The sequence below is a fragment of the Arachis ipaensis genome, chromosome B9, assembly GCF_059453495.1.
Source record: "Arachis ipaensis isolate K30076 ecotype BB chromosome B9, ASM5945349v1, whole genome shotgun sequence".
Taxonomy (NCBI): domain Eukaryota; kingdom Viridiplantae; phylum Streptophyta; class Magnoliopsida; order Fabales; family Fabaceae; genus Arachis; species Arachis ipaensis.
This window is the reverse complement of record NC_142444.1, coordinates 137,297,556-137,323,390: the sequence shown is the minus strand read 5'-3', so window position 1 is coordinate 137,323,390 and position 25,835 is coordinate 137,297,556. Positions and strand designations below refer to the sequence as shown.

The window sequence follows — 25,835 nt, the reverse complement described above, 5'->3', positions numbered from 1 at the left end:
GCAAACATATTCACAATATTCACAATAACCAATAATAAGACACACATTTGCAATTCCCCGGCAACAGCGCCAAAAATTGATGTGGAAAAATTGTCGGTAAAGAATTTCACAAAATTATCGCGTTGCAAGTATAGTTCTAAACTGACAATTAAACCTCAATCAAATTTAATTTGTTTGTCACTTAAGCAAACCCAATAAAATTAACCGAAGTATTTAAACCTCGGGTCATCTCTCAAGGAATTGCAGGGAAGTGTACTTATAATTGGTTATGAAAAAGTATATTTTTTTTGGGTTTTGAAATAAGGAACAAGTAATGTAAATAACAAGGAAATAAAATAACAACTAAGAAAAGTCCTAGCAAGGATTGAGAATTGGAATTCCTATCCTCATTGTCATTATCAATTGTGATGGTAATTTCCTTTCGCTTTCACTTAGTTAACCTCTAATAATGAAGGAAAGTCAAGTGAGCAAAATCAACTTAAGTTCACAAGTCCTAATTAAAGACTAGATTTAGTGAAGGCTAAGCTAACTAGCAAGCCTCAATCACCAATCAATAAAAGACTTTGACAATTCAAGAGTCTCCAAAGTACTCAATCTAAGCTAAGAATACCAAAAATCTAATTTAAAATCCTATCAAGTATTTTATCAAACACTTGGAAGGAACAAAACAAAAACATAGAAAATTGACAAGACATAAGAAATTCTAAGACTACCAAAGCAATGAAATAACAATAACAAAGCAATTGAACAATAAGAAACATGAACCATGAATTGCATTAATGAAAGTTGAGAGTAACACAAGAGTTTATAAACTAAATTAGCAAAATAAAGGAACCAATAGGAGAAATAGATAACTAAAGTACTAGAATAAGTAAGAGTAGAAGAAAGCTAAATTAAAGCAAGGTAGAATTCTGAAATTGAGAACAAACAAGACTAAAAACCCTAAAAACCTAGAGAGGCTCCTCTCTCTAGAAAACTACATCTAAAACCTAACTAATGTGTTTGAAAGTGTGAATGAATGATTCCCTCTTCTGCTCCATTCTACAGCCTTTAATCTGTGTTTTTGGACTTGAAACTAGGTCCAAATCAGCCTGAAAATTGCCCCCAGCAATTTCTGATACGTGCAACACGTGATGCTCTGTCACGCGTACGCGTCACTGAACAATTCCTGGTCATGCGTACGCGTCATCCACGCGTACGCGTCGCCTAACTGCAAGGAAACTATGAGAAGTTGCATATCATTTTGAACCCCCAGATGTTAACTTTCCAACGCAACTGGAACCGCCTCATTCGGACTTCTGTAGCTCAAGTTATGATCGATTTAGTACGAAGAGGTCAGGATTGACAGCTTAGCAATTCCTTCAATTTCTTGTGTTCGTTCCACTTTTGCATGCTTCCTTTCCATCCTCTAAGCCATTCCTGCCCTATAAACCCTGAAAATACTTAACAAACATATCACGACATCGAATGGTAATATGAGAGGATTAGAATCAGTAAATTTAAGGCCAAAGAAGCATTTTTTTCAATTATAGCACAAAATTAGGAAGGAAAATGTAAAACATGCGAATTCTATGAATAAGTGTGAGAATAATGGATAAAATCCACTCAATTCAGTACAAAGTAAACCGTAAAATAGCATTTTATCACTGCCATGTCAGAGAGCATGAGAGAGTATAACAAGCAACAGATGGAATCATATGAAGTATCGAAGTTAGTGAAATCTTAAATTGAAGAACATGTGGTGAAGAACACCTTCATCCTACAAACCCCCCTTGCACAAACCCCCTTGTCCACAAAGTCGGCGGTGGTGGTGAAAATGGGTAAAAGGCATGAGGTTTCGCCAAAGAAGCCACTGGATATTAATATGAAGGCCTCACGTTCAACTCCAAGTGGTGAAGATTTAATCTCTTCGTCTCAAGGGCTGCGTTTGTTTTTGAGAACAGCGCAAGACAAGACACTAAGAACAAGACATAAAAGACAGAAATACAAAATTTTGTGTTCTTGTATTCTGTTTGGTTATAAACTAGAACAAATTATGAAAATATAATTTATTCTCATTTTTTTTCATTCAAAAACTAAGACAAAAAATATAATAATGAAAAATATAATTATGAAAAATTAACAAGAATAATAAAAGAAAAAATGAATAATAAGTTGTATCCCTTGCTAATATCTCTGTATCCTTCCTGTCAGGATGGACATAAAATACACTAATTCAGTGTATCTAGACACAATGTCGTTGTCTATGTCTCCTCTGTCAAACACGATTTTGTATCTCTGTGTCCCTGTCTCAGTGTCTTGTCTCTATAAACAAACGCAGCAAAGGTGATAGTGCCAATTTGGCTGCTACATAGATTTGTTTGCCTTGATTTTTTTTATCGAGCATCTATCTACTTGGTTATCCATGAATATAACGTTTGGAATTGCCGGGAGGTTGGGAGAAAGACTTTTTCCACTCTAATTAGAGATATTAAAAGAGAATATGTTGCCAATTTTTTAGTTCTGCTAGAAACTCATGTTACTGAAAATAGTGGTTAAGTAGTTAGGGATAAAATGGGTCTAGATGGTTGTTTCATTGAAGAAGCTAGGGGATATTCAGGAGGTATTTGGTGTCTCTAAGACTCGAGTACTTCGAAGGTTGATGTCCTTCATCCTAATATGCAACTGGTTCACATGAGAGTCTTTGGTGCCAATTTGGTTCGTGGTTGCTAACATCGGTCTATGGTAGTTCATAGCATTTGGTGGCAGGTATTGATCAATCTTGGTGCCTTATTGTGGAGTTTAACGCGATACTCCATGATCATGAAAGAAAAAGGGTTGTATCGAAGTCTGGCCAGGGCGCATGCTTAGATTTTCAAGCTTGCATTTCAGACTGTGGGTTGGTGGGCTTAGGTTTTGATAGATGGTCTTTCACCTAGAAATGTAGAAACCTTGTGGAAAGACTGTACCGGGGGTTCAATGATCAAGATTGGCAAATAGCCTTTCCCAAAGTAAGAATTAAGCATCCACCAATGATGAAATCCGATCATTCTCCTCTCTGCCTTTCTTTCACTTTTGCCTCTTCTCCAAATAGAAGATGAATGCCTTTTAGGCTTGTTATTGCCTGGATGTCTCATTCGAATTTTGAAAATCTTCTTAATAGAAGTTGGAATATAGAGAACTCTTGGGTTAATTTCATTGCAGACTTCTAAAAAGATTTAAAAGAGTGGAATCACAATGTTTTTGGCAATATTCAGCAAAAGAAAAGCAAAATTCTCAGAAGGCTTTAGGGGATAGATGCAAGTCTTAATGTAAACAGCAACTGCTTTCTTGAGAAATTACAGGTTGATTTGTGGAAGGATATGAAGAAATTTTCTCAGGAGGAGATGCTTTGGTTCCAAAAGTCTAAGTGAATGGCTTGAATTCGGTGACCGTACCAAATACTTTCATGGCACTTCCAATTAATATTCTTGAACACCCTCGCTATTGATTTTGTCTGGCATATGAGATCATGAGTTTTCTGCAACATTTTAAAACAGTATGGAGTAAAGTATTATTTTTGTCCCCAACGTTTGGGGTACGTCCTATAATTGTCCCTAACGTTTCAGTCATCCTATTTATGTCTCCAACGTTCCAAAGTTGATTCAATATTACCCTCCCATTAACTCCACTGACGGAACACTAACGGAGCTACCTACGTGGACGCGAGACGTTGGTAACCCCAAACGTGTGTATTAACACGAGTTTCCCTTCGCGCGTAATGTTTTCTTTTACCATACAAAATGCTTGCACTCAGAGGAGAGAAAGAGAAACGTAACACTTCACATTCCACCCACACTTCCTGAACCCTATCGATTTTTTCTCCTTTGTTCTTCGCGCTCGATTACAAAGGAAGAAGATGGATTGAAGCGAGTTAGTGTTTTGGTATTCTCTACACACGAGAGAATTGCCCCGTCTTGGTGGTACGAAAAACTTTGAAACGGCACAGAGTGAAAAGGTATGTGCAATCTATGTTTGATTTTCATTTGAAGGGAATAGTTCATGCAAGTAAAGATATTAATGCATAGGATTTCTGTGATTGCAATATTGTTGTTGTTAGGGTTTGGGGTTGTTGATGTAAGTAGAATGTTTTGATTTACACTTTTTGCCCTGCACATTGATTACCATTGTTTTATGATGTTTGAAACTTGTAATAGGAAAAGTAGAGGAAGAGATGAGTCATTTTAGTGTAAAAATTTATCACTAGGGGAGGTTTCGGCTTGAAGGAGGTGCTGTTAGGTATTTGAGTGGGGAGACGTCCATTGTAGACTACTATGATGAGGATGAATGGAGTTTGATTGAGGTGTATGAAATAGTGAGTAGACAGAAATATTTGAAGAAGGATATCGCTGCGATATGGTATAAAGCTGTGAATGCTGGGTTAGAGGAAGGATTAACCATGCTTAAAAATGACAAAGATGCATTGGATATGGAAAGAATTGGGGTGAATAATGATATGGTTGAGGTTTATGTTGTTCACAAGACAAGTGAAGTGGGAGAAGATGTGCAACCTGGACAAATTACTGTTCCTGCTGAAAAAGGTGATGAGGCTGGGCCTGGCCCAATTGTTGTGTATGAAGGCCCTGTTGTTGGGCTTGGGTCAAAGGCAGCTACTGATGGGCCTACTAAAGTGGAAGAGGTTGGGTCCATGAGTGAGGGATCATGTGAGGTTGTTAAGAGTTCTGATGCTGTTGAAGAAGAGGAGGAGGGGAGTGGGACCTCTGATGATGATGACTATGAACCTATGAGGAGTGAAAGTTCATGGAGTTCTGATTCAATTGCTGGGAATGCATTAGATCACAATCTTGGTAGTCTTGATTTTGGTGACAGTGATGATGACAGGGAGGGGGCTGAAGGTTTAGTTGATGTGAACATCACGAAAGAGGGGGAAAAAGAGTTTATACCTAGTTAGTCCCAGGGTCAATCTTCACAACCAGCTGCACGAAATATTGGAAAGGAAAAATTTGTAGGGGGATTTGGTGATGAGGATGCAAGTTATAACAGTGAGGATTTCCTAGATATTCTATTTAGTGATGATGAGGATGACATGGGAAAGAGGTATCCAATTCACAGGCCATTGAAGAACATGAGTGAATACAATTGGGAGGTGGGAACTTTGTATGTGTCAAGAGAGGAGTTCAAAGACTGTACCACTGCATATGCTGTCAGCAGTGGCAGGGGTCTTAGATTCTCAAAGATGGATCTCAAGAGGGTTAAAGTGAAATGTGTGGAGAGTTGTGAGTGGTACGTATATTGTGGAAAGATGAAGCATGAGCGAAGTTGGCAGTTGAAGAGTTGCAACAACAAGCACAACTGCTCTAGGGAGTTGAAGATTGGAATCATGCATGCAAAGTGCCTAAGTAAAATTTTTTTTAACAAAATTGCTGAGAACCCGAAGATTAAGTTAACCACACTAATGAGAAAAGCATACACAAAGTGGAATGTGGAGTTGACCAAATCTAAGGCCTCCAGGGTTAGACAGTTTGCTCTCAATGAGTTGCAGGGGACATACATAGAGCAGTATAGAAGGTTATTGTATGACTACAGTCATGAGTTGCTGAAGACTAACCCTGGGCCATCAGTGCATTTGAAAGTCCAGAGGCCACCTGAGTTTGCTTCTGAAAGATCAGTGCCAGGGGTAGATTTAAGACCCAGGTTTGAGAGAATCTATGTGATGTTGGATGCCTGTAGGAGGAGTTTTATGGCTTGTAGGCCAATAATTGGGTTGGACGGCTATTTTCTAAAAATACCCTATAGAAGTTGGCTCCTGAATGCAATGGGTTGGGACCCAAACGATCAAATCCTGCTGATAGCATATGTAGTTGTCGAAGCTGAAACCAAGGACTCATGGACATGGTTTCTCCAGCATCTATGTGATGACTTGGGAGTTGACAAAATCAGGACCTGCACCTTCATGTCTGACCAACAGAAGGTACATGTCTTTTTCTCTGCACCTTAATGTACAGGTGTTGTAATTAGCATTTAACAATCTATACTCATCCTTTTTGTATTCAAAACAGGGTTTAATGCCAATTTTTGAGGAGCTTCTGCATGGGGTTGACCATAGGTTTTGTGTCAGACATCTGTATGCAAATTTCAAGAAGAGATATCCAGGAATCCAGTTGAAGCAAATGATGTAGAATGCTGCCAAGGCAACTTATCTTCAAGAATGGGAAAGGAGGATGAGTGAGATACAGAAGGTGGATCAAGGAGCATACAACTATCTAATGGAGATTCCGACAAAGTACTGGTGTCGTCACAGGTTTGTGTGTAGACCTAGGTGTGACACTTTAGTAAACAATATGTGTGAAGTTTTTAATTCTATTCTGGTTGAGGTTAGGGAGAAGCCAATAGTCACTATGCTAGAGGATATCCGAGTTTACATAATGAAACGTTGTGCTGACAATAGGGACAGGATAGTGCCTTACAGCAGAGATGTGCTACCCCGAATTAGAATTAAGGTAGAAAAATAGGCAAAACTAAGTGGGAATTGGGTGAGTGTGTATGCTGGACGTGATAGATATGAGGTGGTTAGCATCCAGGGGGAAAGGTAGGGGTGTCCGCGGATCGGATCGGATCGGATATCGGATATATCCGCAAAACACAAAAATATTTTTAAAAGCTTATTTTTATTAAAAAAATATCAATAAAATTTATTTTTTCTATTCTTTTAAATATGTTTACTCTTAAAATAATATTAAACGTACTTTTCTTGAATAATAAATTAAAATAATTTAACATATATGATAATTATTAGTTAAAATAAAACATAAAAAGAATATTTTACTTATTTATTTCTTTATTTTTGCGGATACGCGGATATGCGGATACCAACACAAAATCCGCAATCCGATCCGATTAGTGTGTGGATCCGATCCGAAAGCTTTGCGGATCGGATCCATATCCGCAATTTTCGGATCGGATTCGGATAAACACCGCGGATATGCGGATCGGATCCGATCCATGGACACCCCTAGGGAAGGAAAAATTTTTTGTTGATCTTCGGCATCACGAGTGCTCATGTAGGAAGTTCTAACTGTCTGGAATTCCTTGTGCACATGCAATGACTTGTATAAGAAAAATGTGCTTCAACGTGGATAGCTATATTGCTGACTACTATAAAAAGGCTGCATACATCTCCTGCTACCAACATGTTGTCTTCCCTGTTAATGGACCCAACCTTTGGAACAGAATTTAATTCGAGGATGTGTTGCCTCCCATTTATAGAAAACCTATTGGGAGGCCAAAGAAGAAGAGGGCACGAGCTGCTGATGAGCAACCAACTAGGATTGGACTATCTCGTGAAGGACAACAACAAAAGTATTCTTATTGTTTCTGCTCTGATCATAACAAAGGAGTTGTCCAAAGAAGCGCAAAGTCACTCCAAACCCTGTTGTAAGACTATGTCATTAATTATTTGTTGTTGTACTTACTTGTGTCTTCATCATTTTGGTCATTGAATTATCTGCCCATCTGTTTTGTGCGTAGGTTAACAATGTTGCTAATTTTACTTCAAAGGGGAGGTCATAGAGTGGGGTCAGAAAAAGTGCCAGACTCTCTGCCAAGACAGCTTCTAGTAAGGCTACTGAGAGTGGAAGTAGGAAACAAAAGCGAAACAACAACAAATCACCCTCACATCCAAAGAGAAAGCCAACTGTCAGCTCCTAGCAATCAGAAGCTGTTTTGAAAAGGGCTAAAGTGGATCATTCACAAACTACTTCTGCACCAACCCCAACAACTCCAAGGGTTCTACCAAGCCCAGTGAGGAGGGTGACCCAGTTCCAGCTCAGGTTCATGGCCAGGACTCCACTAAGAGCATGGAAGAATGTGGAGTGATTTTCTGTGACTTGTGAATTTTTATGAGTTGTGATGCATTTTGTATTTTGCTTTTTGTATCAGGTTTAAAACTATGGTTGTTGGTTTCACTTTTTGTATTTGGTGGTGCTGCTATTTCAAAAACACTGTTTAGCATCTAGGTTGATTTACATTTTTCATTCTTGGACATCTACATGACATCTATGTTTGTTAAGTTCTGAACTATTGCCTATCTAGGCCTAATGTTGAGTTTAATACTTTATGTTATTCTTAGGTCACTGTTTCATTTAATCATTTCTGCAGATAGTTACTTCAATAATGTACCATGAGAATGTAAATTGGACACATAAAATTGGGTAACAATGAATTTTCATTCAAAATCATTCAATCAACAGCTTACATTTCATCCAACCCAATCCCTACAGTCACACCCCAAAATACAAACAACATATTGCCAAGACATTACACCCCAAAATACAGACAACATATTGCCAAGATATTACACTATTGCCTAATGTTGTGCAGCCTTATTGCGAAAAAAACCTCCCATTCCTTGTCAATGACATTTTTTTCCACAGTAATATTATAGCACATGTCCATCCAACCAGAGCAACTGCTACTGCTATTGTCAACATCCTCTCAACTGTTGTCACTTTACCCTTCAAGCCTGTGATTTTTATTTTCAATCGAGCAACTTGTGGCTCTTGCTCTGACTCTGCCCAAACAAAGTACCCACACTCTTCTCCAATCTAGGCCAAAACCAAAACAAAACTCCAATAAGATAATCAAATAACAGTCATACCTAGCAATTACATTTTCTACTTACCCCATAGTTAACATAGCCCCAGAACTTCCGTCCCAGATTCTCTGCCGTTGATGAAGTCGCAAGCACTGGCCTCTCCCCATAGTAACAAGTTGTTCTCCGTCGACGACCTTGGCTGCTGTTTCGACCCGAAGCACTGCTACTACGCACCGCCTGGGAGCCCTGCAAAGCCATGGAGTCAGCAACGACTGCAACAGAGTTACAATAGGGGCAATCTCAAATTAGGGTTTCATCACCCTTTTAAATTAATATTTCTTTTTTTTTTTCAATTCTCAATAACGGTCACCAGGGGAAAAGTTTGCCACAGTGGACAAAGGCCTCCACGTATGCAGCTCCGTTAGTGTTCCGTCAGTGGAGTTAACGGGAGGGTAACATTGAATCAACTTGGGAATGTTGGAGACATAAATAGGACGAATAAAATATTAGGGACAATTATAGGACTTATCCCAAACGTTGGGGACAAAAACAATACTTTACTCAAACAGTATGTTATGATATATTTATAAAACAAAATAGAGTTTATTTGAGTGAAAGGCGATAAATATATTTAATGTGTATATATGCTTACGTTATAGCGTGACTTCTACTTTTTTGTCACCATCATCTTTTTCATTTTTGCTGCAAGGACAATACTTCACTCAATACACCGACAAGCACAAGCATGCATATTTTAATCAAGTGAATCAAAATCACCAACTCCAATGAACTGAACTCCATTCATGTTTGAATAAAACATGTTAAACATTCAATCAGCAAAGAAAATATTTCTGTATGCAAAAGAACTCAATTGAACACATAACAATCAAGTGAATCAAAATCACCAACTCAAATGAACTTAACGCCATTCATGTTTGAATAAAATATGTTACAAATTCAATCAGTAAGGAAAATATTTCTGCATGCAAAAGAACTCAACTGAATACATAACAATCAGGTGAATCAAAATCAGCTACTCCAATGAACCGATCTCCATTCATATTTTGAATAAAACATAATAAACATTTAATCAGCAAGAAGAACATTTCTACATGCAAAAGAACTCAACTGAACACTTAACAATCAAATGAATCTAAATCAGCAACTCCAATGAACCGATCTCCATTCATGTTTTGAATAAAACATGATAAACATTCAATCAGCAAGAAAAATATTTTTGCATGCAAAAGAACTCAACTAAACACACTAACAATAAAGTGAATCTAAATCAGTAACTCCAATGAACTGAACTATATATCACAAAAAGAAACTAACAACACATTTCCATTCATATGCCCTAGTTACGCAAAAAAAAAAAGAATCAGAATAACTCGATCTACTAAATGAAGCAACTCAATCCACTAAACCTTAAATCCAACTAGGAGAAACGCGAGAATGCGAGATTTTAAATGAACAGTAGTTTTTCTCATATCTTTCGCAGTCTTTGTTCTTATTTTTGTTTGTTTTTTCTTCTTTCTTTTGAAATCTTCTCGCGATTCTTCAGTAAAAGCATAGAACACAAACGAACTTTGAGAGATTTTGAGAGAGATTTGAACTCCAATAGCAGTTTCGAAGTTGAAGAAGGAACGCTTTATATTTAAGACGCGAATGAATATGTTAACGTTTTGGGGGAGGGGGGTTTGGGCGCATGTAATACGCGCTCATTTAATGAGATTGGGTTTTTTAGTGTTGGGCAAAATTAGATAGACTTTGATGAAAAATCACATATATGTGTAGCCCAACTGTACTATTTTTTCATCAAAATAAATCGATAACAATAATATTCCAAACATTTTAAAAAGTAAAATAAGAGGTGAATATATTTTTTTTACTTAAGTAAGCTTCTCACTCGATGACATTTATAAAATATTGAGAATAAGTTTGAACATAAAAAATAACATCAAATTTACCTAAAACTTAGACAAATTTATCGAGAATTTAGGCAAATTTTGGGTTATATGATGGACAAACTTCACGAAAACTAAAAAAAAAAACAAATAAATCTTAAAAAATAAAGATGTTATAATTTGTTATAAGAATTAATGTTATTTATTTTATAATACAAAAAATCTCTTCAAGATATAAAAGAATTGACAATTAGCATTCCTTAATTCTTTAATTACTTTTTTAAAATGGGTATTTATGTCAATTTACATTAGCTCAGATCAAATTTTAGTATTTTACTTTGCCTCTCTCCCTAAGTCCCCCTTGGCCCCTTTCATATTCAAAGTTCAAATGTAGGTAAATTCACTCCATAATAATGAGTGAAATTTGAAAATTATTTTTCTTCTGAAAAGAAAGACACCATTCTCTGATCACGGTTCCAGAATCCAGATCTAGTGTTCTGCTCTGAGTTTCTGTCGCAATCAATTAGTACAGTTCCGCTTTCAGAATTGCATTACCACCATCTCTCTCCCCTTATGGAATAGTTGGTTCCTTGTTGTTCTTCATTGGCGGATCCATGGAGTTCACTGAATCTTACAAGCAAACGGGTCCTTGTTGTTTCTCTCCCAATGCTCGATTCATCGCCGTAGCCGTCGATTACCGCCTCGTCATTCGGGACACTCTCTCTTTCAAGGTCTTCCGAACACTCACTCCATCACCTCAATTTCATTCATTCATTTTTTTTTTGTCTTTTTTATTGTGAATTTGTGTCAGCATTCTAAAATCTTTGATTTTGTTTTGTGGGTTTGGCTTCTTTTGTGAGCTGTGACTTCATCGTGTGCAACAATGTGGGGGTTTAGATGATCTTTTGGGAATGTCGAGTTGCATTTAGGTTTCCCTATCTGTGATTTCTGCTAGTGTGTGTTGAGATTTTCAGCTTGAGTGTCAAGGGAAGAGGATTAAGGGATCTAGATTATTTTCTCTGAAAGAAATTAGAACGTTGCTGTGGTAATTGGATTCAATAGAGAAACAAAGTTGGATTGTTCCCAGTTCTCAGATATATAGATTTATAGGGAATTAAAATGGTTTGATTTAGCCTATGGAACATGGTTTCTATATACATTAACTCTTGATTGTGATGTTCTGGTTTTTGCATTGAATTTCTAAGATCAAATTTATGAACTTCGGTTCTGAATAACTTAAGCTTTATGTCAATAAAAGCAATAGGATAAACTAAGATGCTTGTTTAAATGTAAACTTCAACGGTGGATCACATATAGTATGTCGTATATGGCACATTGACTAAGATGATTGGTTCTAATGTTCTGCTTTTAGTTCTTGGTTTCTGATAATTCTTTTTGGATCATTCAGGTTGTGCAGCTGTTTTCCTGCTTGGACAGGATTAGCTATATCGAATGGGCCCTTGATTCTGAATACATTCTTTGTGGTCTGTATAGGAGACCGATGATACAAGCTTGGTCACTGACCCAACCTGAATGGACATGCAAAATAGATGAAGGTCCTGCAGGTATTGCTTATGCTAGATGGAGCCCAGATAGTCGCCACATACTCACTACGTCAGATTTCCAGTTGCGTTTGACAGTTTGGTCTTTGGTAAACACAGCCTGTGTTCATGTGCAGTGGCCAAAGCACGCCTCTAAGGGAGTTTCTTTCACGAGAGATGGGAAATTTGCAGCAATTTGCACAAGGCGTGATTGCAAGGATTATATAAATCTGTTATCTTGTCACAATTGGGAAATCATGGGCAGTTTTGCAGTCGACACAGTAGACTTGGCTGACATTGAATGGTCACCAGATGATAGTGCTATTGTGATATGGGATTCGCCACTTGAATACAAGGTAACCTCCGTTGTCTTTTCATATTTTTCTTTCAAACACTAGCCTCTGAAATTTGGTATTCTGAAGTTTTAGTTCTTTTAGATGAAAAATAAATGGTGTGATTTTAAAGATTACTTACTTCAACCAAGTTCGTGAATTCAAGAAACACTCACGGGTCCCCATATCTAGTTTCCAATAATGATAAGAACAATATGTTTCTCTGCGGGCGACATTGAATAGTAGTCATTCATAGGTTGAAACACAATGTGTATTTACATCTTCCAGAGTTGTCTTCTCGATAACTTGACTATTTGTTTTTTGACATCTCGTCATGAATGTGAGTACCTATAAACCCTACTAAGATCGAATTATAGAATTGATGTTTGATTAGCAACATGTAGCCAAATTGTACTTGCATTTTAAAATCAAAGTTCCAAGCATGGCAGCATATCATGTGTTGGTGTTGCATATCTACTTTCATGTCAGCTATAGCTTGCTGTTTTGCTTTCATATGAAGTTAATTTTATTGATTTATTATATAGTTGCCTTCTCCAAAAACTTAGTCAGTTTTGTTTGACATAGGTTCTAATCTATTCTCCAGACGGAAGATGCCTTTCCAAGTATCAAGCATATGAAAGTGGATTGGGTGTTAAAACTGTGTCATGGTCTCCTTCTGGTCAATTTCTTGCAGTGGGTAGTTATGACCAGATGCTGCGGGTCTTGAATCATCTAACTTGGAAGACATTTGCAGAGTTTATGCACCCATATACTCTCCGGGCCCCTTGTTATGCAGCTGTCTTCAAAGTATTCCCTTTTCCAACTATACTCATGTTTATATGCTAGTTTATGAGAAATTTCTTTACCTTGTCCCTGAACTTGCAGGAAGTAGATGAACCACTGCACCTTGATATGTCTGAACTGTGTTTGAGTGATGATTTTTCCCAAGGAAACAATGGTAAATATAATTGCTCTATTTTTTTTATTTTATTTACTTTATTATGCATAGATTTATTTGATTTATTGTTTGCTAAAATACTGTAAGCAGTAAACTCTTGAATCCAAGCCATGAAGTCATTCCAAAATAGTTGTGCTTGATTCAGACTCCAAAGGCTTTTCTTCTATCTTCTTATGTCCTTAACTTCTGTTGAGGAATAATTTTTGAGCCAGTAGAGTTCCTCTAGGAGCTTTAAGAAGTCAGATAGAAATTTTTCCTTACTAAAATTCATGATAAAGTATTATGGCATGGCCTGCTCTATGAAGCTGACCCCACTTAGTAAGACAATGCTTAATTTGTTGTAATTCTAGTTGAACAAGCATATGCTGTTTGGACTTGCAAATTGATGTTCAATTAACATTTGTTTCATATATATATGTAACTTTCCCTGGTAATTAGTTTTGTCATGGGATGTTTTCTTTCATTTTTTTTCTCCTCATAATAATTTTTTCCTCTCATAATTTTCCAACCAGATGCTCCCGAAGAACCCTTTAGAGTAAGGTATGAGGTTATGGAAGTTCCTATCAGTTTACCATTCCAGAAGCCTCCTGCTGACAAACCTAATCCCAAACAAGGAATAGGTAAGCTATGCTTCTCCAATTTTTCAAATGCCAGAGCTTTCTTCGTTGCGAAATTCAATATGTAAAAAGAAACTACAGAATTTTTTGAAGTTGATGTGGATTCTCTGTATACATCAAATTTTCGGCTGCATAGTTTGTTTAACAGACCTATGAACAAAAAGAAAAGTTAGTGATATGGATTCCGTTTCCTTTCCAAATTTGATTATTGGACAAAATCAAAATCATATGGATTCTCTCAATTTATTGAATTTTTTCCCCTACTTTTTAATCATGGCCCTTGTAAGATACCACTACCAGTACAACTAAACAGCCAAACACATTCATTTGTCTTGCAGGTTTATTGTCATGGAGTAACGATAGCCAATACATATGTACTCGCAACGACAGCATGCCTACAGTACTTTGGATATGGGACATTCGACATCTCGAACTCGCCTCAATATTAGTGCAGAAAGACCCTATCAAAGCAGCAGCCTGGGATCCATCATGCACTCGCCTTGTTTTTTGCACCGGAAGCACACACTTGTACATGTGGACACCCTCTGGTGCCTACTGTGTCCATGTCCCCATATCCCAATTCGCTATAACAGACCTGAAATGGAACTCAGATGGCAGTTGTTTACTCCTTAAGGACAAGGAATCTTTCTGCTGCGCCGCCGTTCCCTTGTTGCCGGAATCTAGTGAATACAGCTCAGATGATTGAGATGCTAAGAAGGGAAAGGAAACTAAAATTATGGTAAATATATTTGGTAGCAGCCATTGTGCCTCTGATGAATGAGTATAAGGTTGAGGATTTTATGAATCCTGAATTTTGTAAATTAAATGTGTGTGGAAATGACTTCAATTGATGAGGGGAGGATATGTATGCCATTGAAGCATTTTATAATTTGTAGTAATATTTGTGAAAAATCATAGGCCATCTCGGCCTCTGTTGTAGGAGAATATATCAGATATCAGATATCATTTTCTTATTGATTTTATTTTATTATATTTTCCCTAAAGTTTAATGCATTATTAAAAAATATTGCAATACCATTTGATTAAGTCAAAATCCTTCTTATTTGATAATTGTTTTTGTATTAACATTTAATAATGTCTACACCCTAATGGAGTTGGAGATAAATGAACAAGGGTCAAGTATAATTTGTCTCAAATATTTACAATTTAAAAAAAAATATATATTTTTAACATTTAATTTAATTTCATTCTGTGTTTAATGTTATTGATTTATTCGATTTATTAAAAAAATCGTAGGCCATCTCAATTTTTGCTTAAATAGATACTATGTATTTCAAAATTGTGTATAATCGTGTATTAAAAATTTAATATGTTTAATATACTCATGTTCAAACTATATTTGTGTTCCTTCAAACTAATGGAACCCAAAACCAGATTATATAAAAATCAAACAAGATTGAAATGTAACTTTTTTAACAATTAGGACAAGGGAATACTATCTTACTCAACACAATTTGTTTGTGGAAATTGCCCATTAAAATGTGACTTAAATGTTTGAAGAATTGTAACATTAGATATCATTCATTTTTCTTACCCGTCTTTTGGTTTATTTTGGCACAGCTTTATAATTTTTCAAGAAGTATTTTTTCGTTTAAAGATCTATAAAACTATCTTAAAATTTGTAATTATAATTATTAAAATTGGATATAATATTCAATTTGTATTATCATAATAAAATTCCTCATAATGATCATACTTTAAAACACAACGAATTAGAAAATTAAGATTTATCTAACTATTAAGGAGTATAACACTTATACTTAGTAGAAAAGTATGCGTTATATATATGTAAACAAAAATTACAGCAATGAAAAAAAAAACCAATAAAATTATTTTTGCACTCAAAAAGATTTCCTTATTTCACCATCTCCAAATCCACCAACAAGTGGCCATGAATTGAGTGATCCATGGCACTTGTTTGGATTGGCCAAATTTCCGATGTTAAATTCCATCGGATCCAAGCATCAAAAGGAGCTCTGTAGATATGTAGTCTTGTATTTCTCCATAGTTACATAAATCATTGTAAGCACTTTTCACAGTGAATTCGCCATTGAGGGATTTCACATAATTCTATCTTCACCAATCTCATCACTGGGAGGAGGAATGGCTTTGATTTTGTTCAGAAATCCAAAATCCCATTCCCCTTCAGCAGTTGCAGCATCCCGCACTTTCATACTTTGATTAATCATATTTATATCACCCACAGCTTGTTGTAGCAATGGTTCCTCTCCCTTAACCCAGTTATGCTTCCACAACATTCCCTAAAGAAAAGGAAATATGTTTAATTAAAAAATGCCAGGCGTTTGTGAGGCTTTTCCACAATGGTGAATCGGAAGCCGATTGTATCATCCCCTGAAGAAGATTTTAGTCTCTCCCGTATTTACGATATAGAGTTTGTGCCCAAAGAGAGTCCTTCTCATTTAATAATCTCCACAATAGCTTTAACATGAAGGCTTCATTCATAATATCCATTCTCCTAAACCCCCGCCCCCCCTAACGGTTTGGGTTTGCATAAGAAGTCCCACCCAATGGCATGTAATTTTCTTGCACCCTGTAGCTTTGCACCCATTCCACAAAATTTTTTATAAGATACCCGAGAGATACAGCTCATAATAATATCAATGAGATTCTCTGGTAGATCAAAATCAATTAACCACTCCTTAATGTACTGCCAATGTAGTTTATCATATGTTTTTTCGAAATCTATCTTAACAGCCATGAACATCTTCTTATCCTTTATTCTCTTCATGTTGTGGACCATCTCCTTAGCACTGATAATATTTGAAGTTGTATTGGTACAGAGCAATTCTCTCAGACAAGAGCGGTTTGATTCTTGCAACAATTATCTTGGTCAAACACTTATAAATGACATTGCAGAGCGCAATCGAATGAAACTAGAAACCAAATTCTAGGTTTGTGACCTTTGGAACAAGAGCAATTAATCTGATCAGGGTTCTACCAAAGCATCTTGATAAAGCCATATACGTTTCTTTACACCAAGCTCCAATGCTCCTTGTAGAATAAGGCTGGAAAACCATCTTTGAGCGACCCTATGCTGAAAATTCCTTTGCAGATCTCTTCATCTGAAGGGATTTGAGATAATTTATGCTTATAGCTCCTTTCTATACTCGGGTAGGGGAATATGGCATCAATGGAGGGCCTGTTTTGATTATCTAATTGGTATAGCGCCTTGAAAATATTTACTGCCATGCTTTTCAATTTCTCTTGTTTTCGCACCATTCACCATTATCACGCCTTAATTTCAGGATTTTGTTCCTCCGCCTCCTCAAAAGAGTTTTTGTATGATAGAACTTGGTATTCCTATCCCCTTCAACTAACCACAGTTGTCAAAAATTTCTTTTTGTTCAAGAATGGTTTCCAGTTCTCCCTCTAATCTTTCTAAGAATTTATTCTTTCCATAAGAATTAGTAGTTTGGATTCCCTTCAATCTATCCATGATCCTCCTCTTCCTCTGAAAGACATCACCGAAGATATTTTTGTTTCACATTGAGAGCGTTGGCAGAAGTTCCTCCTTTCTCCCAGGCAAGGCAAGAAAACTTCCAAACTCAGGATGGGACTCCCACATGGCCTCATAACAGAAAGGTTTTAGACCAATATCAACTCTAGCAGTGGGTGATGGTCAGAGCTGACCCTGGTTAAGACTTCCACTCTTGCCTCAGGGAATTGCACTCTCCAGTTAGCATTACAGAATGCTCTATCTAGATGCTTGAAAAACCTATCCCGATCATTCCTAGCTCTCCCTTTCCAAGTGAACTTTGATCTCAAGAAGCCTAGATCAATAAGATTGCACTTCTCAATCCAGTTCTTAAATCTATGATAAGCTTGAAAGTCAATCGGTGCTCCCCCTTCTTTTCTTCCTCTTCTATAATGTCATTAAAATCCCCTATGAGCATCCATGGCAGTTGCATTGTGCTAGCTACTCTGCAAGTTTCCTCTTGCGTTCTTACGGACTAGCATAAATCATGGTTCGAAAAACCGAACCGGATTGGTCAGTCGAACCGATCCAACCGGGAATCGGCAATAAAAACGGTCTGATTCGCTGCTAATAATCGTTCATTCGAAAACCGTTCAGTTTGGATCGGACCGATAACCGGCCAGTTCTTGTTAAACGGCACTGTTTTGATTTTTGTTTTTTATAAAAAAAAGTAAAAAACCCAACGTTCAGCCCTCACTCACCTTCCTTCCCCCAACCCTCTCCCCCCTCCTATCACTATCCCTCTGAACTCTGAAGCAAAGTTCAAAATCACCCAACCAAAACCCTGCGTTCTCCCTGCAACGTTTCTGCCGCAGTGCCGCCGCCGTCCGTGCTGTTGGCGCCCCCGCGTCCTCTCTTGTAGCCCAGGTCCTCTCTTGTAGCTCGGCGTCCTCCTTCCCCCTGTCCCCGTCCTCCCTGGCTTCTCTGTTCGAGGCTTGGAGCAGCTCGCCGCCGTGTCGCCGGTCGCCGTCCGTGTCTCCGTCGAAGGTTAGCACTGCTTTCACTTCTTCAGTTCTTCTCTTCCTTTTATACTCTGTTTGCTGATTTTTGAATGTGAAATTCTGAATGGATTAATGGAAATCAAATAATTGATTGATTTTGTGCTGCTGCTCTTTTTTTAATTCCTGAAATTTTTGTTAAAAATTTTTTTTGCTGCTGCTAAAAATGGATTATGGATTAGGGATTACTTGTTGCTGTTTTGTAATGTTTGTTGCTGAATGCTAAAATGGAAACCAGATCAAATGCTGTTTGTTGCTGAACGATAATTTTTGTTGCTGAATGCTGAATGCTGTTGGTAGTATTAATTTTGTGCTGCTATTAATTTTCTCGCTGTGCTGATGTTTTTAATTTTGTGAATGATTTATTAATTTCAGTTATAGATGATAATATTAATCAAGAAGCAATTGCTGATAACAATGCATCTGTGAATAATAACTTGCCTGCCAATCCTCCTATTTTGAATGATGCTGCTAATCCTAATCTTCCTAGTTCTTCTGATTAAAATGAATGATGGAATTTTTATTGGTGTTGAATTTTTGTTGTTGTTGAATCTTGTTTCCATTGAAAAAAAAAATAAGAAACTAAAAGGAGAAGAAAGCTTCCACAAACTGTAGAATATTAAGTATTATTTCCCAAAAAAACATAAGCAAATGTCATGAGTTATGCAAAATATTTAGACTATTAATAATCAGTAGCATAAACAAATTACATGAATTCCAAGTATTGAAGTTTATTAATGATCATGTTTCACAGCAATAGCATAAGCAAATGTCTATGCTTCCACAAATTATAAATTGTTAATATCTAGTTTTGTACAAATGTTTTCTCTGTTTTAGATGTTGAGTATTGCTAATTCTCCAAATGTCAGTGCTCAACCCCTGCATATTTGGTCTCTTTCCAATCATTTGGTTGCCAAAGAATCAAGGAGTTTTATTTGTTCTTTTAATGAGTTTTCAGTTAATAAAATTTTTGAATATGACCTCTATGATGTATTGCACATAAGATGCTTTTCCATTAAAATTTAGCCATATATAAAGGTTATATATATTTGGTAACAATTGTAATCGAAAACTTTCAACAGGCACTTTCTCATGTTTTTAGAGTTTTGCATATTTCTAATAAGCTTACTTGCATAAAGCACCTTATAATTTATTTATTATTTTATTCTAAAACGGTTTTTTGGATGAATTACGGTTAGACTGGTTGGACTAATAAATCAATGAACCAGTTATTAGAGCAATTCGATGACTGTATTCTCAGAACCTTGGCATAAATAGCTGTAAGGAACCAATCTATGTGTCCATTCCTACTAACATTTATACGAATGTACTCTTTATGGCTTTTCCTCACATGTATACTTATGTTATCATCACCCCGAAGAACACATATTAGAAAATCCTTCTGCTTCTTAAATAATGAAATGCCTAAATTCCAGCGTTTTTCACAGCAGTTTCACTAGCTTTCACACCACTTAGGCTTGGTTTGGTAAAGTTTTTACTTTTTGAAAGTAGCTTATGAAAGCTGTCTTTTAAAAAGATAGCTTTTTAAAAGCTGCAGCACTTGCCTTTGGTAAAATCAAATTAAAAATGATTTTTAATAAGTACAAACACCACGATTGTGTTTGATAAAATAGCTTTTAAAAGTTAACAAAAATTATAATAAACATGTTAAAATTATAAAAAAATTATTTTAAAATAAAATAATTTTAAAATAAAAAATTATTTTATATATTGGCTCACTTTTACAGATCACAAAAAATGGGAAATATATCTCAAATAAATTACTCTTATGATTATATATCTATATTTACATATGTATATACATGTTATTATAATTTTGACTAATGTTCATGCAAGAAAAATTTTATGATTGGTTTTCGTAAACCAGGTCAACCTCTTCATATTTTAAAGAACAAATAAAAAACAAACAAACATCATAGATCTACTGAAAAAATACAAAAACAACGTACAAAAAAATAATATAAATAGATAGAAGTTCATATCTAATATGTGATAGATGTATTTGTATTGAAATTTGTGAAGATTAGGTTGAAAAATAAAAAATATGAAGAGTGTGTTAGAATTTGTGAAGGTTAGGATGAGAAGTTAGAAATACACGAGGATTTCAATGATAATATAATAGCGGGAAATATATGTAGAAAAATAAATAAAATTTGATAAGCACAAGCCAGCTTTAAAAAGTTCCCACTTAGGTGCTTTCAAAAGCACCCATAACTTTTAAAAGTCGCAAACACAAGCACTTGGACTTTTTAATTTACCAAACGTAAAATGAGGTGCTTGTACTTTTTAAAAGCACAAGCATCTCTTAGAAAAGTTTTACCAAGTCTCAAACAACAAAATAATATCAGGTTTTTTCATATTGTTAAATTTGCGAAGTGTGCAAATTGTACCACATAGAAAACTTTGTTCACTATATTTTTGTCATATTTTTTAATAATTTAAAATATTTTTGTCGGTTATAACATAATTTAGGTGTATATTTTTTAGAGTAATGCTACATGGAGCAAATATTGTCATTTTTGACCAGCACTTAGACAACAATAATTTGTACTCATATTTACAGACGTTTTGCACACAAGAAATATATAATTTGCACCTATATTTACTAGAGTTTTGCATACATGAATTAATACATTTTGTACTTATGAATCAATACAATTTGTACCCAAATTTTTCAGAACTTGCACACATAAATTAATAAAATAATAATTTAGTATTTATACTAATTAAATAATGACAAAAAGTACGCTTATTTGGGTGAGCTTCTAAGAAAAGATCTTTTTTTGAATTATCTTTTTCTAAAAGATCTTATGAAAAAGTAAAAATAATTTTATGTTTGGATATCTCATGCAAAAAGATCTTTTTATCTATCAACTATATTTGGGTATTTTTTTTTGGTGACTAACTATATTTGGGTATAACAATATAAAAGTACTTTTTGTTTATTTATTACATGAAAAACATATTTTTTTAAAGAAAAAAAATCTTAAAAAAAATGCAAATTATAGCTTTTTAAAAAAGATCTTTTTTTATTTTTCTAGTGATTTTACTTTTACTACTAGAAATTTGCCAAACACGTTAAAAAATAAAAATAATAACACCCAAACAAGCACTAAAAGTAAAAATCATAGTTGTAAAAACCGGACCGAACTGGCTGATTCGACCGAAAAACCGATAAACCGGTCACTTGGCCGGTCCGATTGAGTAAATTGACCGCATAAGGAACAAAACCGGATAGAACCGTTTGAACTGGCCGATTTTGGGTTAAAACCGGCGAACCGGCGGTTTTGTGAAACTTGGGCGCATAAGAAAAAGCCCTAACCCTAAACGGCTACCCCAATTCCCAATACCCTTCCCCTGAGGCCCTGACCCCTGGACCTAGGCTGGAGCTCTCGAAGCCTTTCTTCCTCACCTCATCACACCAACAATTTCGAGTCTCTTCTTCCCCTCATCACACCAACACTCTCTTCCTCGCAGTCCCTCTCAGTTTCGAAGACTCTCTTCCGTCGCGTCTCCTCCGTCGCGTCTCCTCCGTCGCTGCTGCGGTGCTGCCCTCCGTCGCTGCTGCGGTGCTGCCCTACGTCGCTACTGCGGTGCTGCCTCTCCGTCGCCAGATCTGCCTCATCCAAGTTGGTCTCCAAACTGAAATCTGTTCTCTGTTTTTTTGCATTATTTAGTTGGATTTTAATTTGATTACGGGAGTGAATAACTGATAGGTTAATGGCAGATTGTTGATTATGTATATATTGTTGAGTTATAACTTGTTATATTGTTGAACTAGTTAATGGCAGATTGTTGTTTTTTTTTTCTGATTTGTAGTGGTTATGGTTGTTTTTGTTGATGTAACATTGCTGTGAATTTATATTGCTGGATATGGAAATATTGAATAGCTGAATAGATTTTCTGGTTATGTTGAATTTGTTGATTCTTGATTATGAATTTGTTGATTCTTGATTATGAAATTACTGAATTTGTTGAATTTTTTATTGTGCATCTGTTTAGTGTAGTGATTGCTGGATTTTTTATTAATTTTTGATTATGCCATTATGCCTGTTTGCTTTAGAAGAAGGATTGCTGGATTTTCTAGCACTTTTTATCGAAATTATTTGCTATTGAACTATTATGCCATTGTGCATCTGTGTCTTTTTGTCGAATTATTTGCTGTTGAACTACTATGGTGTTGCTTTTAAATGTGTGTTGAATTGAATGGTTATTTTCAAGTTGAATGCAACCATTTTACTTGAGTTAAGTGCATGTTATCCATTCATCAATTTCTCATGGCTATTTGTCTTAGTTAGGTACCAATGTTGCTCATAGTTTAAATCATTCGGCAAATTGAGGCTTGAAAACATGTCGGCAAAACTGGTTTTATGTCCAAAACAAATTTTAGTGAATGCATATATGGTTGCTTTTGTCTTGCCTAACAGGAACCCTTTGAATTGAACGGTTGGAAATAGGTTATGCTTCCAACATTGAACAATTGATGTGAATTTGTATTTTGTAATAGCTGTTGTTTTATACCTTTGCTATTACAGTTTTTATTTGCGTGAAACCGGTGTTACCGGTTCAACCAATAATTTATCGGTTGAATCAGTAAACCAGTAAACTAGTAACCTGACCGGTTTGATCACCGGTTCGGTTCTTACAACTATGCTAAAAATTGCTGTCCCAAGAGTTTCTCTTTTTTTATATTACCGACTAATCTGCGGGGTTCTGACGAGCACGATTTCTGTGCCCCTCTGCCGCTTCCCTGTTTTTGCTGCAAATCTGCTCTCTTCTCTCTTCCATGCCACTCACCGTCGTTACCTCCTGACATCCGTCGCTGCTGGCTGCCACCTTCCATGTGCAGTACCTAGCCTCCTCCATCCCTCGGGACCAACAAGTAGTAGTACAGGAATATTCACCTGTTGCCCATCGACTACGCCTTTCGGCCTGATCTTAGGCCTTGACTCACCCTCCGTGTTATGTGTTGTTAATTCACCTGGTACTATGCCATTTTTGCTTCAAATTCGAAACCTTGATTTGCAATTGTTTCATCTGAACCTTGACACTTTTATATTCTGGTTGACCTGTTCTTGCGAGGTTGAGACTGATTTTTCATCATTATTCTTTGACTGGTTTTCCTATTTTTGTTCCATTCCTTCATAATTATTATCCCAAAATTTTTGGAGCTTTGCTTGTTATGCTGTTATGTATACTGAATACTTTTGTTCATGTATATTTGAATTAATTAATCAGGCGTGTGTCACTTTTTCATGGTTTAAAGTTCCTATAAGAACTATGCTTGATGTTTGCTCTGACGTCTACCATTCTTATCTTTAAAATATTTTCTTATAATTTTTGCTACCGTTCATGCTTCATCTCCAGTAAGGCATGGGGAAGCAAGGAGGAGGAACTAAAAACCCGGCTTGTCAGCCTCACACTCCTGTATCACTCAGGGAAGAAGCCACAGGAAAAATACATAAAAAGCCAAGAGCCACCACCAGGTCATTAGTGGAGGTTGAGCACTTGGAAAAGATTGCAGTTTGGGCCTCTCATGAGGCTCAGATACCGTCTTTAGGAGCCTTCTATGGGCAGCGTTTGGCCACTGTTGCCGAGGCCAATGGAATAACGCCTGATTCTTCTTTGATAACTTGCCATAGGTTTTGATTCTATACCTTCCTTTTCTTTTTTGCTTAGGGATTTTGTTTTCCATCTAGGTTATTTGTCATATTGTCAGTGTTTCCATGCCTTTTTTTTTAGATTTTAGAACTTGACCATTTGATTAAATTTCAAGATTTGAGAGCCATCAAGTAAAACACAATAAGCCATGTTGTCACTGGGATGAACCAAGCTTCAAATTAACAATCCACTTTGTGAAATTGCCACTTGTTTGCAATAGTGTGTATTCCTTCTTCCAGTATTGATGTGTGCTATGTTAGTAGTTTTAAGATAAATTAATTTACACGTTGCTCTATTTACTATATATTTATTCACAAAAACTAAATGCTAATATCAGCATCTGTTATCATATAAATTGAAGCACTTTGTCCTCATTTATCTATTTTGGCAGAATCAGAGACCATGAGGTCTCCAGTACCCCAAAAATGCTTAAACTTTGTTTTGGAATGATAACAATAACTGGGTTCTTTTCCCCCCGAAAAGGAACATTTTACTCTTGTTTGTTGTGCTCACAAAATCTGGCAGACTGGGTTATTTATTTGTTTGAACCTTTAATGCATCAATTTCCTAGGTTACCAATATACAGTTTTCATGTAAAATATCATAACATCAAGTAATTTGACTGCTTTATAGATGTGAAACTGTTCTTCATCCTGGCATCAATTCAACTGTGAGAATTGAGAAGAATAGATCAAAGCACAGGGGCAAGCATAAACACAGTCAAAACAATGTAGTGTACAAGTGCCATTTCTGTTTGCATCACAATGTGAAGAGGGGGACTCCTAAGGGACATATGAAAGGATTATGTCCATCTAAAACCAAAACGTCATCGGTATCAACACCAGCAACAAAACCCATTACACATGAGTCTTCAAAATCGGGGAAAGGCATTATAGGTGAAGACAACACCAAAGAAGCAGATGCATTTGCTTCATCAGTTACAGATAAAGATGTCTCCGTTGTAGATAGTCCAGCCACCCCATCAAGTGTAAGTGCCACAACCTCAAAGAAAAGAAAGTCTAAGAAGACACTTGAAGCTTCCAGTGCGTCTGTTGAATCAGAAGCATCGAAAACTCAGGGCACAGCAAGCAAAAAACGGAAAAGATCATGGACTAGCTTAAAGAAACTTGTGCAGAGCAATGACCACGACAACAGTGATGATGCTAATTTGAAAATCCCATTCCTTTTATAAGTAGGGAAGTTATAAATTTTGTTATCAAGTTGGTTCTCTTGCTTGGAGGTCATTATTTCCTCTGCTAGAGTTGCACTTTCTAATTGTTTTCTATGGAGGAATTTTGTTTTCTATGGATATTAATAGATCTGCCAATAGATCTTTTTTTTATTTTCCTTTTTTTTCTTCTCCGGCAGTGTACTTTGCCCGAGTGAGGAGCAATAGTTTGATAATAGCTATGATATTTTTGTATCTTGAAGTTGATTCTGAGTTCAAAATAGACGGGAAATTGGGGAATAAAATGGGATGGCTAGGTTGTTGTTTCAATGTTCACAATGGAGATGAATTTTATTTCTCTCTAAGTCCTTCCTTTCCATTTCTTTCTCCTAATTTGGTATAAGAGAGGTAATATATTAGTATAATACTCGTGGCCATAAATTCTAAGGTTTAGTGGTTGGTGCATTTGAGACGTGAAATATGGAGTAATAATTTTTTTCTATTCCGTTCATTGTTAGAATTTGAAGGCAAAAATGGAGAGAA

General features: G+C 36.1%; 2 protein-coding genes and 1 pseudogene across 3 annotated transcripts; all 3 read left to right on the top strand.

Annotated features, from left to right (window-relative positions):
- The first annotated feature begins 4,666 nt into the window (after window positions 1–4,666).
- LOC148546501 (uncharacterized) lies at window positions 4,667–6,158 on the top strand (annotated as a pseudogene).
- Window positions 6,159–10,842: 4,684 nt separating this feature from the next.
- On the top strand, window positions 10,843–14,931 carry LOC107619053 (Transducin/WD40 repeat-like superfamily protein). The gene is made up of 6 exons (XM_016321261.3): window positions 10,843–11,210; window positions 11,888–12,376; window positions 12,938–13,159; window positions 13,238–13,310; window positions 13,823–13,930; window positions 14,266–14,931. Exons 1-6 carry the CDS (start codon window positions 11,094–11,096, stop codon window positions 14,631–14,633), a joined length of 1,377 nt encoding a protein of 458 aa, XP_016176747.1. The 5' UTR covers window positions 10,843–11,093; the 3' UTR covers window positions 14,634–14,931.
- A 1,780-nt stretch (window positions 14,932–16,711) lies between these two features.
- Window positions 16,712–25,631, top strand: LOC107618977 (uncharacterized). 2 transcript variants are annotated; one of them, XM_021112759.2, is made up of 3 exons: window positions 16,712–18,431; window positions 23,831–24,105; window positions 24,758–25,631. In XM_021112759.2, exons 2-3 carry the CDS (start codon window positions 23,837–23,839, stop codon window positions 25,314–25,316), a joined length of 828 nt encoding a protein of 275 aa, XP_020968418.1. In that variant the 5' UTR covers window positions 16,712–18,431; window positions 23,831–23,836; the 3' UTR covers window positions 25,317–25,631. The 2 variants fall into 2 exon arrangements, with proteins under 2 accessions (XP_020968418.1, XP_016176659.1); XM_016321173.3 differs by lacking the exon at window positions 16,712–18,431 and adding an exon at window positions 21,594–22,092.
- Window positions 25,632–25,835: the final 204 nt, after the last annotated feature.

What these genes read in the sequence shown, in the direction of transcription:
- LOC107619053 (XM_016321261.3), top strand. Translation starts at nt 11,094, where the DNA reads ATGGAGTTCACTGAATCTTACAAGCAAACGGGTCCTTGTTGTTTCTCT. An exon ending in ATTCGCCACTTGAATACAAG is followed by an intron (nt 12,377 to 12,937) that starts GTAACCTCCGTT and finishes TGTTTGACATAG; the next exon opens with GTTCTAATCTATTCTCCAGA. An exon ending in TAATCCCAAACAAGGAATAG is followed by an intron (nt 13,931 to 14,265) that starts GTAAGCTATGCT and finishes TTTGTCTTGCAG; the next exon opens with GTTTATTGTCATGGAGTAAC.
- LOC107618977 (XM_021112759.2), top strand. Translation starts at nt 23,837, where the DNA reads ATGGGGAAGCAAGGAGGAGGAACTAAAAACCCGGCTTGTCAGCCTCAC. An exon ending in TCTTTGATAACTTGCCATAG is followed by an intron (nt 24,106 to 24,757) that starts GTTTTGATTCTA and finishes ACTGCTTTATAG; the next exon opens with ATGTGAAACTGTTCTTCATC.